This window comes from Protopterus annectens, chromosome 14.part0 (genome assembly GCF_019279795.1).
Source record: "Protopterus annectens isolate FY-2018-M chromosome 14.part0, PAN1.0, whole genome shotgun sequence".
Taxonomy (NCBI): Eukaryota; Metazoa; Chordata; order Ceratodontiformes; family Protopteridae; genus Protopterus; species Protopterus annectens.
Window position 1 is genome coordinate 941,344,885 of NC_056748.1, and position 17,824 is coordinate 941,362,708.

Genomic DNA, 17,824 nt, shown 5'->3' on the forward strand with positions numbered 1-17,824 from the left:
ACCAGAATTACACATTCTAAAGAATTAAACTTTGCCTGTGATATAAATAGAACCTGCTGGGGATACAGGTATGTATCCCAGAGACTACCCCAATCTATGGAACAGGCTCCCCATCCTTGTGAAGCAGATACATGTAGATATAGATACACACACGCACACACACACAGATATATATATATATATATATTATATATATATATACATAAATATATATATATATCTATAAAATATTGTACCCCCTCCCTGAATGCATCTCAAGTTAAGCCAGTTGTTGAAATCAATAAATTTTGTTCATACTGTGACATAGTTTTCAATGATGGTAAAAAGACACTGAAGCTGGAAGATTAGCATGCTTTTTATGTAGGCTATTAAGTTTGAAACTCTAAGGTTTATCATTATTCACTGACTGCAGCCCTTACAGATTCGCCAAAAAATCTATAAATATAGCGAGGAATAGACCTAAATATTAGGTAAAATTGGTCATTTTGCAAAATCAGGGACGACTGATAGCAACTATCCACCTACACATACATACTGATAAATAGCATATGCTAATGCACATACCAGCACTTTATTTACAGCCACTTGTATGTCACCACAGAACCTATTTTACAATCGAAAGAATGTTGTTTTTCTTTCAGCTTTTCCCGGTTAGGAGTCGCCACAGCGGAGCTCCGGTCCACTAATGATTGGCAGTAAATTTTTACGGTGCCAGCTCAATGCCCAACCTTCAATGAAGGCACGCCCATTCACGCATGTCTTTCGAACGCGGGGAGAACATGCAGACTCCACACAGAAGGCACTCCAGCCGAGAATCGAACAGGAGAACCTCTTGCTGTGAGGCGACAATGCTACTGCTGCATCACCACATGCATAAATAAATTGTATGCAGGAATGTAGCTACTGTCCCTGTATATTCTGCCTAACCCCCATACCTCTTTGTTCAAGAATCAAAGAAAAACCTAAAAACTGGGAGGCAGAAGATGGACATCTGGAACAGATATTGTTCTTACATACTTAAAAAGTTGTTAAAAATGACAGACTTTGAATCAGGCTATTAGCATGTTTTTTTTTTCTCAAAACAGGTTTATTGTTTTAACATATAAGAGAAATATCATAACAATTTTATACAAGTAATTAAAAATAGGTTATTAGCATGTTTTTTGAAGGCTGTTAAGTCTGAAACTCGAATGTCTGTCATTATTCAGTAATCAGTCCTCATTCATTGCCAGAAAAAAAAGTTACGAGGAACATATTAAAACATAAGACAAAATTAGAGATGTTCTTTGAAAACATTTGTGCCCATCACCACACGCACACAGACACACACACACATACACACACACACACACACACACACACACACACACACACACACACACACACACACACAAATGAATAAATACAGAGATAATGGCCTATTAATTTATTTCAGCTTTTTTGCTGTAAGAACCCAACAGTGTGTAACCCAACTTCCTTTCTACATACATTCACACACAAATACTCCTCAACTAATATGTATGTGTGTTTGTGTGTTAGTGAGACACAGGGTATGTAGAGGTGGTGCTCTTGTGTAAGTATATACAGCTGTATTACTGAGCAGGGTGTTTAAACAATCACAGCAGTATAATTTTGTACATATAGTATCTGGCATCCCACAGAACAGGAATTACATACAAAATAAGTTTTGTATGAGACTGCTATTTTTGCTTATTTTGATATAATTATGTATGTTTAGGATGCTGTAAGAATAGCAATATTTCTAACCTGTACATTTCTGTACTGTGAATGTATGAATGTATATGGCTAGAAGCTGAGCCTAGTTTTGTTTACATTTTTGAATGAATGATTTAGCTCCATGCAACAAGTGTGAAAGGATGACGTGTATATGAAATTATGTGTGGTTTCATTTAGTCTTTGCTTTCCAGTGATTCCCAGCCTTGGTGTCATAGCACCATCTTAAGGCTGCCATAGTAAAGTAGTGAAGTTTTGTTTTCCTTGTGTGATTTTTTATTGTTGCTATGTAGCTATGTGGCATAAAATTTTGTCTGAAAGCAGTGCTTTCTTACTTGGTGATGTGATGCATGTAAGTCTGACCTGAGGTTGAACTTGTGTATCAGATTGCAGTGGAGGAAAACATTGATTTCAACAGAAAATTCTCGCTGGGTAACTAAGTAACAGTGGTATCTTGCCTGTGACAGCCAGGCATGCATGAATAGACAGAGAGTTGATGATATTTGGTGCAGAGGGATAAGGCTGTGAACTGAAGTGCCTGTGGTATAGGGTTTGATTCTCTAAGCCCTCATTTACCTACTGTAATATTCAGCAAGTTACTTATCCAGACATAGCTCCACAGTTGCTTCTGAGGGTGGGAGGTTGCTATAATGGTTACAGTGTTTACCTTACAGACACAAGGTACATGTTCTTACATGGCGTAATTGGCTAGGCTTAAAATGGCCCCCAAGGGCAGTTAGCCTAGTACTAATTTATGAACCTATGAAAAGGGATTGTGTGTTCAGTAGGCCTACCTGGTTAACAAATGGGTATTATTATTATTATTATTATTATTATTATTATCATCATCATTATTATCATCATCAGCTAGATTACCTTCATCAAGTAGCCATCATTTAACGACAAGGAAAGGAGACCTTAATTAAAGGCAGCAACTATAGAGCTATAGAGAGGAAGGGAACATTTAATTTTTCTAGGTTTGCTGTCATTTTTTTCTCTTTTTTATGTACTTAAGTTGTTTGTTAACAGGACAATTGGACTAATCTAAGAAATTATCTTTCAACGCACAACTCTGGGTATATTGCAGCAAACAGAAATGCAGCTAAGATGCTTGCAACATATTTATACACAGCAACTGTTATTAATACTGCAAAGTAGTAGAGGTCAACAAATGGCTATACACACAAGACAGAAATGAGTTTGTCATTTGCAAGCTTAAAACTTTTCAGTAATCTAAATACGTGTTCACAGATGTCATGAAATGTTTTTAAAATGATGTGTGCAGTGAAGACAAGGCCGTCATTTATAGCAAGAGGATATTTTGTGGGTGGATGAAATATCTGTGTTGAGGTTTTAGAGTACTTCCTGAAAGGCTACAATCATGCCCATTAGCCACACATAACATTGCCTTTTACAGTTTGGCTGCATTTCTGGCATTCATTACTGATTTAAAGACTATAACCTCTACAAAGCACATATTCTACATCATTATGGCAGGGGTTTGGGGGGGGAGTTGTTGTCCATAGAGGCATGTGTCCACTGCAGTGTTTGAATGTATTATCTGTAGACTGCAGTGGGCACACTATACTGTTTGACTATGTTATATTGTGGAAGAAAGAATACTGTTGGAGGTGCGACAAGGGATTACAGGACAAAGACTAAGGAAAGGGCTAGTCTGACACTAGATGATAAAAGGATTAAGATGGACAGGCAGAAGCTTGGCTTAGACCTTAAACAGACTTGCACCTTATTTCTTGTCCATAGAGCAGATGGACAGGTACTAGGAGGTAAACATTTAAATGTGGGGACCGGAAATCTAGACTTGCATATACAAGTCCACAATTACCATTTCTTGTAATATTCCCTTTTATCCAAGATATAGCATTCTTGGAATTGATATATGCAAGTTTGTTTGACAGGGGATTTGCCCCCCTCCCCCTCACTGGAGGTGTACAGGGACTTGCCCCTTACAAAAACGAGAAGTGTAAGGAGAAGAATAATGTTCAATATTCACTCTTCTTATGTATTTTCAGTCTTTTTTCCCTGTACTTTGAAACTTGGCAATCTGAGTCTTGACATTTTAATTGGGAGCCATTCTGAAAATATCTGCCCCCCTCCTGTACAAAATATGCTTTAGAACATTTGGCACTGCATGTGTGTGTGTGTGTGTGTGTGTGTGTGTGTGTGTGTGTGTGTGTGTGTGTGTGTGTGTGTGTTTGTGTGAGTGCATGTGTATGTGCGTGTTTTTTTTTAACCTCTAAATTTCTTTCTCTTAGTTTTGTGATCTGGATCAAAAGGTTGGAAAAAAAGTCCTAAAATGCACTATAGCTCTCTCAACAAAATCCATCACATTCTCTGACAAATCTTTTGGTCTGTCTTGCAGGGTATATTGGATGGTGATATGAGGAGATACTTTAGTTTTATAAGAACAGATCAGATCAAATTTTATTAAGGTATTCATAATTTTGCACATCAAGCTATATCAGATGGTAAAAGAAGTGGTCGCCACACCTTGCAGTGTTTAAAGTTTATAAAACATACCAGTTTGTACTGACATTCTGGAACATAACCAAATATTTTCCTGTTGCACTTTTCATCATTATGATAGTCAATGTGATATAGTAATGCATGGATAACCTGAGGATGCCACAATCAAACACCATTTTTGTTAAGGGTGCCATGGTAGAAAAAAGGTTGAGATCTTCTTTATTCTTGCTGTTCCATGCAGCATCTGTTCTATTTTTTTTTTTGTAGAGTATTGTATGCTTTGGTAGCAAAACTATATATTTGTGAAATGTAGTATGTATATTTTACTTTTCTTTCTTTGCATTTGTTTATTGTGGCTGCAAAATGTATATATGTCAGCCTTGCTTCCATGTTTTCTGCCACACTCTTGTCGTTCTTTTTTTTTGTTTCCAGTTAGTCGTTCTTTTTTTGAGTTCCTGCTGATTTATTTTCTGAGGACTACATCTTTTTGCAGTGTGATTACATGTTTTGTGGTGTACAAAGCCTACACTTTTATACATCTTTGCTGTAGGTGAGTTTGTGTTTCATACAGAGAGAATGAGTAGAGGAATTTTCACAAGAGACTAGGACATCCATTTAGATACGTTCTATATTTGATGGAGAAGAAGTCCCCTTTACTTAAAAAAATCAACTCAGAGGTCACTGTACTTTAGGGAAGGAGGAATCCGCAATCAAAGACCATTTTGTGACATCAAGAAGCTGTGCGTTACTGCACGGTTAGTATTTGCACAAACTGCTGACTCCTACTGTGTTGTTGTATAGATATCAATTCATTTTTAACATAATATGCATATATGTTAACTTGAAGTAAAATTGGTACAGTCCATAAATTTCTTGTTCAATTCATGTTTTCATTAGATAAATTATTTTTTTACTACTTTCTAACATCTTCTCAGCAATGCAGATTTATAGCTCGACAAACATAAAAACAATGTGAATCACAGTAATGCAGAATGAGAACTATATGCAATAAATAAAGTCCTGTTCAGTAGCTAGAGTATGTAATCAAATGGGAAAGATTTTCTGTAATAAAATTGTAGAAACAAAAGCTTTTGCTGTGAACCATTGGGAAGAATATGGAATATCCATGACAGACAAGCATTCTGACTGTATACCCTTATGTTAAATTTATAAATTATTTTTGCTAAGTGTGGGCTTGTTAATTAGTATCCCAGTATATTGCTGTGTAATAATTATTTGCAGTGTTTTGACTGCGTACCTCTCTTCAACTTTATGCAGCTCTCATACATTTCTACACAGTGTTTTTGCTACATTTTTTGGCTCCACACAGCTGACCATTGGCTGCTGCCAGGGCTTGCCCTCATTTACAAGGGTCTACTGAATTCAACTAGCCTCTCCGGGGCTAACTATGAGCCATGTTTGTGGTTATGGATAAGATATCTTCCTTTGACAACATCATACCACTGCTGATGAGGGTTCTTCTTCTATGGGCCTGCACCATTTGTGCCCATCCTGTACAAAGGAAAAATATTCAAAGATTCAAAGTAAACGTTATTGTTGTTTAGGACTACACATGTGTTAACCTAAACAAAATTACAAGTATCAGCTCACCATGAGAGTACAGAAGAAGCATTGGATACAACAAATAAAACATTAAGACTTGTCAAGTAAAGGAATTGTCTCTGTGTGTGACTCAATCATAGCTCTGCCTCCTGAGGAAATCACCACCTGCAAATTCCTGGCATCCACTGGTGATTAACCATAGAAGTCTTTAATTGAACTTGGGTCACTTGGTCCATAGTCAGCACTTTATTTCTCTAAGCCACTGACATAGGCAGTTGTTCATCTGATATTTCTTTTCTAAAAAACATGACAGGCTCACCTACCAGTTATTTTTAATGCATGTCGTGTACTTATTTTTAAGGCATGCTGTGTATTCTGAAGCAAATAAAAGAGGCTGTGACTCCCCAGAACTGCAAACAAGTGCTCACCACACCACAAGAAGAATCCCATACTGATAGGTGGCTCTTAATGCTGTTACTTTTGACATAACACTGGCATCAGCTTCCTTTCTAAACCAGTAGTGAATGAATCTAGTATACCGACATATGGACTTAAAGAAAAGGATAAAAACAACATACATAGATTGGCTTCAGTGGCAGAGAATTACACTAAGAAAATAGTTCAGCTGATTCTAGAGTCTTATGTGGTTCTACAGTGGTATCCTTTCTGCTAAGTTGCTTGTGTTAAAAGGTTCAAGTTTACAAGAAATATGTTCACTTGATGACAATAAATCAGCACTGACTTGATGAGTGTAGTTTTAGATCTATGTAAACTTGTTGCTGAGACATCAGGTCTTATAATTTCTTGAAAAGTTGTATGTTTATGTATTCATTTATACTCCTTGAATGAATAAATGCAACCAACAGCTAAATGATATGATGTAATGGTGATATTTTCTGACAGTAAATCATTGGTACTTTACTGCTTTTACTGCCTGTGCATATCACTAACTTTTGCAGTTACTGAAAATATGCTCAGTGTTAAACAATTACAGACACCTTCTTTAGAATGTCAACAAAAATACTATCTTAATTCCCATAGTTTATTACTGAGCTAACATGCACAAAACTGAAATCTGTATCCTTTGTAAGCTTATCTGTTCCTACTGTCTGCTTCATATCCAATGATAAAACGCTATGATTATGACATCCCCTTTCCAATGTCATCAACAAATTCTGTCTGCACTACTGAAAATTAATAACTCCACATAAGAAGGAAGTAAACTAAGCAAGGCAGACAGTATAAAGAGAACCTTCAAAGAAAATATCATGAACCTAAAAAGATTTACACATTTCATAGGTTGTTACTAGGCTATGAGCATTAGAGTGATTTTAAGCCTAGCCAAGCGTACCCCAAATTTACTAAAATATTGCTGACGTGTCAATGCCCCTAACGAATTTTAGAGCTACTATATAGGCTTATATCCACATCAAGCATTCATAGGCTGTTCTTGTCAACTGGGGACATAGATGCCACACCAGGGCTAAATATGCGATTTCCCATTCATTGGTCCAATTTACAGTTGCATAGGGTTGGGGATGAGCTTTGCTTCACATGGATGTATTTATTTAATCTTCTTTATGGCCTTCTTTCTTCCCTTGTCCCATCAAGCAGCTGTCCTCTATTTGGCCATTCATTCCTCCCATCTCTCAGAATTCTATGACATCTTGAGAATGAATTGAGAGGCAAGGATCATGTCCTTCATCCAGCAGGAGATAGTAGTTTTTTTGTAAATACTGAACAGGACTGGCAGTTCAACATTGTCCATATGTGTGTGTGCATTGAATATGTGATAGCGAAGATAGACCTGGCAATCTGTCTTCATATCATCCTTGCTTAGCAAACTCTGTGGATGTTGGTGGCTGCCTTGTAGGAGATTGATGCTAGTCAGCAGCAATGGATGGGTAGAGTAACAAAGCAGTGCTACTAAGCTAGATCCTATACAAGTGTATGCTTCAGCACACCCACAATGGGCAGAGTAACAAAGCAGTGCCTACTAAGCTAGATCCTATACAAGTGTATGCTTCAGCACACCCACAATGGGCAGAGTAACAAAGCAGTGCCTACCAAGCTAGATCCTATACAAGTGTATGCTTCAGCACACCCACAATGGGCAGAGTAACAAAGCGGTGCCTACTAGGCTCGATCCTATACAAGTGTATGCTTCGGCACACCCACAATGGACAGAGTAACAAAGCAGTGCCTACCAAGCTAGATCCTATACAAGTGTATGCTTCAGCACACCCACAATGGGCAGAGTAACAACGCAGTGCCTACTAGGCTCGATCCTATACAAGTGTATGCTTCAGCACACCCACAATGGGCAGAGTAACAAAGCAGTGCCTACTCAGCTAGATCCTATACAAGTGTATGCTTCAGCACACCCACAATGGGCAGAGTAAAAAAGCAGTACCTATTAAGCTAGATCCTATACAAGTGTATGCTTCAGCACACCCACAAGTCCAACTAGAGTTCAAGCACGTTTGGATGAGCTTATGCTCCCCAGAGTGCCTTGTTGCAAATGCTGCAGTCATAGACCTCCTTGTAACTGCAGTTCTTATGGAAGGACTCTGCCAACAAGCTCCCTCTAGGATGGACAAGCCAGCATCTGCCTCTCCTTCCTGGCTAGGACCCTCAGCTACAGGTTGTTAATTAGATGTGGGCCAAAACATCTATGCCACAGAGCCTGATTAAGATGCACATAATTTTAAGTACTAAGAAAGTAAATATATATGGTATTCTGAAAAAAGTTTCTCTGAGATGTCACTGTTTTATTAATATTAAACAGTTTAGTGACCTGAAGTAGTAAAGTCACTAAAGATAAGATTTTTTTCTTTTTTTAAAAACTTTTTTTGAACTATCATTTGTGACATAGGCAAATTTACATTTATACAAAAGTAATCAAACTGTATTAACAAATTAACATTAACAAACATTATACTTCACACACACATACGCACACACACACACACACACACACACACACACACACACACACACACACACACACACACACACATATGGGTCTGCTTTCTTTGATCGAAATACCATTATTTCGAACAAAGAAAGTACGACCTTACTTACACTGAAAGTGCACTTTCTCGAATTCCGGTTCAGTGAACCAGCAATTAAAATAAAAAATAACAATTTAAACTACATTTTGCAGGGGAGCAAGCCCCCCACACCCCCACTACATTAAATATACTAACTCAGAGATTGTACTACAATGGGGAAACAGGTATATTCCCTTATCCCCACTCTAGTGCTCTGTTTTATTTAGATTGCCGGTTTGCTGAACCGGAATTCACGAAAGTGCACTTTCGTTGAAGTATCATATAACCTAAGCAACATTACAGAAATTATTCAATTCCTGACCCTTTTTTATACAAGAAATATCTTTATTAAACCATCACTTCTGACATAAGCAATCATAAATTTGTATGAATGAAATCAAACCACACAGACACAATCCTAGCTGCAAGCATTTTACATCACAAGCCATACTGACACACTCCCTGTTGCAAACATTATACGTCGCTTATAATACACCCAATCATTTTCAGTCAAACATTACATAGCCCATTTAAGTCCTGTCTTCTTTTAAACCTCATTCTTCCTCTGTATGTATTGTTCCCACAGTTCTCATTTTTTCCTGTGTAGTTTGTTCCTACCGTTTTCTAAAGATCTCTGTTCCAGTTGTTTTATCTCTGTTGCTATATTAACTACTACTAGTATAGTTGGTTTAGATTTTGATTTCTGTTTTCTAGTAATTGCTTTTTTGGCAGTCACTGTAATTAGACACAGCAAGGCCTTACCATGTCTTTTTTCTGTACAGTTTATGCTATATTTTTTGTATTAAGTCTCTTAATGTGTTCCAACACTCCCTTTATCCATAGGAGAAAAATAAAGGCAGAGAGGTACTGTTGTAGTAGGTGTTAACTGCATTATTCTCTGTATATGATGTGGCATGAGTATGCAGGCTGTTGAGCCTGGTGACCATGAGGAAGAATCGATGCATAAAGCCTTAAATCAGAGTGATTATTAGAGCGACATAAGCCTGGCTCAGACAATGGTTTCAGAACTTATCACAGAAGGTAATATATGAAGTCTAAAGTCAAGGTAGTTACTATAGGGATGTATCTTTTTTTTTTGTCCCCTTAAGTCATCCTGTAGCTCCCTACCCCAGTGTCCCACATTCATCTCCAGATTGACTTGCCTCTTAACCATCCAGACTTCCTCTATATGGCCAGGGCCAGCCAGATCTTAAGCCTGTCCAGGTGGATATGGCCACACTACCATCTGCTAATTTTTTTTCTTTATTATACCCTACATTGTCTTTTTCCCACTCTACACATTCCCTTTGGTTTCATTCTGATGGCAGGCTTACAGTGGAAATGTGCTGAGATATCTCCCCACCTCAACAGCAGCTCATTTATGTTCCTACTCTAATTTATAGTTGGACCACACCTCCTTTCATGTCCCCAGCCTCCACCAGGCATTGTTGTGTGAGAGAAAGCCCATGAGATTGCCCTCTCTCTGGATGGTAATGCCCACCCCTCCCTGCTGCTATATCACGTAAGACCCTAACTCAACCCTGGTTGTCTGTGCCACAGTCAGGGCTTTTTTCCTCTACTCTACCAGAGCATCAGGTGGATATGCCATGTGTCAGTGCTGGTCCTGTTGAATGCCTTTAGAGGTGACTTTATTGTGAGACTGGAATCAGAAGTGCAGCTTGTGGCCTACACAAGAAGAACTGCAACGGAAATATATTTGTGAGAGGAAATACTGAACAGGGATTTGATATCATTGGAGGAATAGTCAAGGGACTGCTGGCTTAGCTTCATTGTCGTGTGTAAAGTAATGTACTGGAGAAACAAATAAAGGAACAATACAGAGTAATAGGAGGCAGTAACAAAACTAAATATGGAATAGAACCTGGGGGGCAATATTTTAGTGTTGAAAAGTCAGATAGGATATTTGTGTGTGTGTGTGTGTGTGTGTGTGTGTGTGTGTGTGTGTGTGTGTGTGTGCGTGTGGGTTCATGTCTATGGATCGACAACTTACTATATCGACATCCACTTCACCGACATCTAAAATAATCGACACCGCAAATCACGGACATTTAACAGGTAAGAGAATTAAATTTCGCTAATCATGCCTACCAGACATGCATAACACTGCCATACTTACTAAAACATGGTAGGCATGATTAGCGAAATATAATTCTCTTACCTGTTAAAAGTCCGTGATTTGTGGTGTCGATTATTTTAGATGTCGGTGAAGTGGATGTCGATATAGTAAGTTGTCGATCCATAGACATGAACCCATATATGTGTGTGTGTGTGTGTGTGTGTGTGTGTGTGTGTGTGTGTGTGTGCGTGCGTGCGTGCATGCGTGTGTGTGTGTGTGTGTGTGTGTGTGTGTGTGTGTGTGTCTCTGGTGATGGGTGCAATGTGCTACAGAGGCAAAGATTTCCCCAGATACAAAAAAAGCATGTTAGCATCCCTGTGTATAGAGATATTGTGAGGTCACTTTAGATCTACTATATACAGACAAGAATGATCAGTTGCATTAATGGTGATTAAATTGTTTCAAGTTCTGAATAAGAAGTTATATGAAAATATTTTTTTTTTGCTTTTTCCTCTCACACTTCATTCATTATGACCAGCCCAGTCCTACTACCCTGTTCGTGCAGGGTCAACCTACTACTTCATCCTCCTCCAGACTTAGAGGTAATTGCTGAGGCTGGTCATGGATTGTAGGCAACAGGGCTCAGTACGTCTGAGCTTCCATCCAGAAGATATCTTACTTTGGCCTACAGTGTTACTCCCACCTCCCTTCTGTAGCAGCATGGTATGGTCCTGGGGAGCATGCAATGTGGGATCCATAGCATATCACCCACCTCCACAGCATCTCAGCCAAGCCCCACTGCCCGTTACTGACCACACTTCATCTGACAATGTCACCAGCCTCTACCAAGGATCATTGTCTGGAGATGCCCGAGTATCATCCTCCTCCATGATGGGCATTCCCATCCTTCCTTGCCAATCTGTTATTTACTCAGGACAGAAATTGAATCAGGGTCGCCTGTGTCATAGTCAGAGCTTTATACTTCTATATCACTGGAATGGCTACATGTGGATAATTTGAATGAACTTAATGCTTAGTATTATGGAAAGGTAGCAGACAGAAAGGATGTGATAAAAATCTTCAAGAACCTCATAAAAAAAGTTGAAGATGTCCTGGTTCTGGGGTTGAGTGGGTAAATCCCTTACTATACTTTAGATGACCAATGCTTGATTAGCAGCATGAGAAGATGGAAGAACCAGATGGGGTGGGTGGGCATGAATGGACAGTGCTGGCTCATCTGTTTTAGTCTTTGTTGAACTCTGTAGGAGTATAAGAAGTAATACATGTAGGATTATGGTCAGGGATGACACTGCACTTCAGAAGACGAGGGGGAACTAGCATGTGTGTATAATGCATGCATACATATCCTTAGAAAGCAGCTATTACAAGAGTCAGACAGTGAGGGGGAAGGAGTTAGTTTGGAAGGGACTTAGGCATTCCCCCCACATAGTATGATGGTCTACTCCCAGTGTCCAACTTCCGCCTTCTGAGAGAACAAATGGGCTCCTACCATGATTAGAAATTAAATGTGCTTTTGGCCCCTTGCCTTGATCAGAGAACAAATAGGGCAACTCTGGCTATTAGGAGTAACTGATGGGTCAGTTGGGACCTGGGATGAAAGGCTTGAACATAGTCAATGTGGGGCTAAAAAAAAAAGTTCAAGATGGTACCATATTTCTGAAAGAGATGCTCAAGAATCAAGTGGTACATTGTTCACAAGACTAAAAAGAAATATTTTACAAGAAATTTGAGGCAGTCATTTAGCACAGAGGATTAATGCTCTAAATATATTAATGTGTAGCCAGGTACAGGTTTTGATTTCTTCTATCTCCATTTGTCCACTGTATGATTCTAAAAAAGTCACTGAACCAGACATTGCTCTCAGATGATCAATAGAATGGGGCATTGGCTTCCAGTGGGCTTTTATAGACAGACTGGTTGACATATAGCTCATATAGTATCTTTCCTTGGAATAACATGGGATGCATAACCAATGTTGAATCCATGAATGCATGTTAAAGGAAGTACACTTTGAGGGTGGAGGCCAGAGGCTGCTGAACTGCATCTTATCTAAGTTGTATGAGATGAGACAGATATATCAGGTAGGCTAGATGGATGTCATCTTTCATTAGGCACTCCACTTTTATGTTTTCATGTTACACTTTTAGTTGATGAAGGAAAGCCATGACTGAAAGTAGTGAAAATGGAAAATGAGAAATTAATTAGAATTATTCATATGTACATTCTGAGGAAAGTTTGTAAAGCTTACGCATCTCCCAAATACAGATTTGGCCAGACTTCATTGACACTGCCTGTTGAAGATCGATTAATCCAGAGAAGTCGCTGAAGATCAGAGAGAGGTGGAGTTTCATATTCATTTTCACTGCTATGACTCTCGTTTTCTTTATAGCTTTTCTGGGATAACAAGTCGCGTTTATAGCGTGGTTCCCAAGCCATTCTAAAAAACAAAACAAAACCAATAAAATAGTTTTCATAAAAGATCATCACACAGTGCTGCAAAATACCAAGCTCTGGCTGCATTTCATGTGGTCCCAGAACTTCGGGAGGTTTTCACATGTACAGGTAACTGAACTTGGAAGTTAGCCTTGCATTATTACTAAATGAAGTCATTTCATGTGACTGTCTCTTCCATTACTTTTACACTTAATGCACCATTGATACTCCTTTGTGAGCTTCTCAACATTCTATTCATATAGTAGCTGAGGAAAAGTAAAGTTTCCACTTCTACAAATAAAAATATCTCTACAGATATAGTTGAACTTCACTTTGTAGTAATGTAATAATTTAACATTGTAAATTGACATTTTAAACCTTGCTGTATATGCCAAGTTGACATGTATAACTAAGAAATGACTATATTTTACTGATTGTAGATATTCACTAGTACGGCTGCCTTTCAGTTATTGTATGTCCATATTGCAACTTTAATCTTTACTTTTTATCTATTATATTAAAACAAAAAGCCAACAAAAAGTAGTAAATAAATAAAATAAGTTGAAAAAGCTTGGCTTAATTTTTTGGGGGGTGAAGTTTTTTGAAATATGTGTGTCACTTTCTACAGAATTCTGCTTAGTTAGTTGGAACTCACAGCTATAAAGGAAAGTTGGACAAGAGGTGACTTGAATTTTGGAGTTAGTTTTGCAGATAGTGGTGATATTCTGCTGGTTAAGCTGTTCTTTAAAGTCTGTGTAAGACATCTGGAGAAGCAGTCAATACAGATACTGAGTAGGTTTTCCTGCTGTCTCAAAGGAAGCAATGGTGCACTTCACACAAGAACATAGATGGCTTCAGTGAGGCATTCTGGTACATGCTTACAAGCCTAGTGAAGGATGCTACAGCTTGGTAAGCTCCCTGTCCTGCATTAGTGTTATGTACCTGTCCTATCTGCTGACCAGGATTCCTGCTAAACAATAGTACCTGTTGCCTTTTCCTACAATAAGGAATAGAAGCCAACCTCTCCCCGAGTTCATCCCCTCAAGAAAGCAAGAAAGTATGTTAGTTGCTTTATGTAAAGTATATTTGTTTAAATATTAGGTTCATTTAATAACTCTCCTTTACCAGGATAGCCAGCAGCCATACTCTTTTTAGGGTTGCCACCTTTTCAAATGGCCAAAGTGGGACATTTTCGGGACACACATCAGATTTTACAGGCCGACACATACCCATGGTCAGTACAAAGGATAGAACTTTACTCTTTTGCCTAAATACAAGCTTATTCTTGTAGCAGTTTAGTTGCTTATTTTGTTTCTTGTAACATTTAGGTATTTTAGATATAGAAATAACTATTTTATGCAACTATTACATAAAATATGGGACATAATTATGTCCTACAATCTCAGGACATTTGCCATTTTTAATATTTTTTGTCAGGACACAACTGCCCAAAGAGGGACTGTCCCTCGCAAAGTGGGACAGGTGGTAACCCTAACTCTTTTCTACTTCTTTACTTCCCCCTACCCCCTCTCGCAGCCTTCACCTTGCTTTACTATTTTCCTCCCCTACTACTAGATCCACTTCTTTCCTTCCAGGTGTTAATACTGTATTATAGCTTTTCCCCACTAGATGGGACCCTCTTCCTTATTCATCTATTCCACTCCCTCACTTTTGAAACACTCAGGAAACTAGTTTTACCTTACTTATTTCATTGCACGTAACTAGTTGTATACCTTACTTCTTTCTGCCTAGACTTACTTTAAGCTTCCATTTTTCACCTTCATCTGCCTATTGACCCAACCTAACCAGACTATTACTGCATCTATCACCTCCTTTACTTACCTGCACCTAAACCTACCTCTAACAGTCAGCATTTCTACTGATTGTTTTTCACAGGCTGGTTTTCCTCCTTACTTGGCTCTTCCTGTTCCGTTCACCCTACGGGCTCACTCCACTCCCCTACCCTACCCCCAAATCTCACCCAACCCCCACTGCATCTAGCCTTATACCTCACTAACCACTCCTACTCACCTAACAGCCAATCACATTCCACACCTCATTAAGGTTTTCCTTCTAGCTCACCACTCCTCCCATTACATCTTCTACTCTTAACCTCTCACTCCCCACTCTCTACTTCTTCAGCACTATGCCTATTTCACCTACATCCCCATACCTTACTCCCCTACTTCTTTTCTCAATTCTCCCTCTCCTTTTCCTTCCATATATCTTAACTGCCTATGAACATCTTCACTGCTCTAACTTCCACCAGAACTCGAAACAAACATCCCTTCCTGCTCTATCAACCACCCTGAAACACATAAACATAACATGCACAGCCAACTATTTCCTCCCAATGTATCACAGAGCCACCCATATTTCCTACAAACACTACCAAGTCAAGAGAGCACATAACTTACTGAATCTTACTCTTATTCACACTTACAGATTACACCTTCACCCCCTTATAGATGGTGACATTCATCCCAACCCTGGCCCTACCAATAACACCCCTATCAACACAATTAGTCCTTCTTCTGCTTCCATACACAATCCTACAAAGCCTCCTAGCTCCCTTTTATTAGGTCACTTAAATATACGTAGTATTAACAATAAAATAACTCACTTCATGCCCTACTTGAGGTACACAACTTTGACATTCTATGTTTAACTGAGACATGGCTGAAACCATCTACCCAGGACTACGAAATCACTCCTCCAGGATATAGTATTTTAAGAATTGATTGCCCCAACAAGAAGGGAGGGGGCGTGGCCTTAATATATAAAACAGGGCTCCAACTTACACTACTAGACACTTGTCCTCCAGCTAATACCAATTCCAAAATTCTTTTCACCAAGCTACAACTAAATACTTGTAAGTCCATCTATATTTTATGCTCATATTTTCCTCCAGGTGATAACATCAACTCCCTTGAAAACATCCTCAGCTGGCTGTCCACTAACTATCCTCAAGAAACCATTGTCCTAGGTGACTTTAATATTGACTGTAATACCTGTAATAATGATAACCCTTTTAACCACATAAACCTTCATGGCTTCTCTCAGATTGTCACCTCTCCCACTCGAATCCATAAACCCACCAACAAAGAATCAATCCTTGATTGGAGCCTTATAAATACTCAGTCTTCAATCTACATGGTAGGCATCCTCCCCGATGACGAGTGATCACTCTTTAACTTATTTAATTCGACATAAGACCAATACATCCTGTCCTATAACCTACAGAACATGGACCAAAACTGCGCCATGGCTTACAAAAGAAACCAAACAAAAGATTTTGCTGAGAAACAAATTTTTGTCTAGATGGCATTCTTCAAATGACCCTTCTGATCACATAAAATTTAAACAACTTAAAAACTCTACTAAAGCATCTATTCTATTAGACAAAAAAAAACTTATTTCATCTCCAGCAAACTAACCAACAAAGCCCACAGAAATTCTGGTCAGGGATCAATAGACTCCTTCATCCAGGCACCACTAAGACACCCCCCCCTCTCTGGAATAACCCAAGTCACTCCCAATCAAATTGCTGACTCCTTCAACACCTTCTTTACTGAAGCTATCCAGTCTCTTGCCAACTCACTACCTCCTGTATCCACAAATCCACCACTCCTTCTTTATCTCTCCACCCACTTTCCAACTCCAACCTGTCCCTACTTCCCTCATCTGTACCCTAATACAAAAACTCAAACCCTCTACCCCCTCAGCAGACCTACTGCATGCTAAGTATATTCAAATTGCAACCAAAGTTATTGCTTACCCTATCTCAATCTTAATTAACAGAACCATAAAAGAAGGTACCAGCCCAACCATCTGAAAAATCATACATATTATCCCCCTTCATAAGGGTGGGAACTATACAGAACTTTCCAACTTTTGTCCAATTGTCCTACTCTCTTCCTTAACTAAAATCATGGAAAAATGCATCCACCGCCAACTACTTGACCACCTTCTACGAAATGGCCTATTAGCTAGCTCTCAGTATGGCTTTCAACGCTTCCATAGCACTACTACTGCCCTCCTTTCATTTACTGACCACATCAACAAAAACCGTAACAATAATATCCTGTCCTCTGCTATCTTCATTGATCTTTCAAAAGCGTTTGACATGGTTAATCATCAAATACTTTTGAATCTTCTGAAATCCCTCTCACTTGACACTCAAGCACTACACTGGTTCAAGTCCTTCTTAGATAATAGGCAACAGGCAGTGCTCTGGGAAAACACTCTACCCACCCCTCTTCCTGTCTCCTTTGGTGTACCCCAAGGATCTATCTTAGGCCCTCTTCTATTCTCCATCTTTATCAATGATCTAGCTATTAGTATTCCCCAAGCTGTAACCATACAATATGCTGATGATTCCACTTTAATCTCCTCAGCTACAACTCCATCTGAACTCCATGCCCTCACCCAAAGTGTCTCTGAGCTTGTAGACGAT

At 38.9% G+C, this 17,824-nt stretch overlaps 1 protein-coding gene across 1 annotated transcript in view; it reads right to left on the reverse strand.

Moving 5' to 3' along the window:
- Positions 1 to 17,824, reverse strand: part of LOC122789357 (dual specificity protein phosphatase 13-like) — a 256,635-nt gene that overhangs the window by 150,267 nt on the left and 88,544 nt on the right. The window contains exon 2 of the mRNA XM_044056745.1: positions 13,184 to 13,372. Within this exon, the coding sequence (XP_043912680.1) occupies positions 13,184 to 13,371 (188 nt within the window). The 5' untranslated portion in view covers position 13,372. The remainder of the gene's footprint in view (positions 1 to 13,183; positions 13,373 to 17,824) is intronic.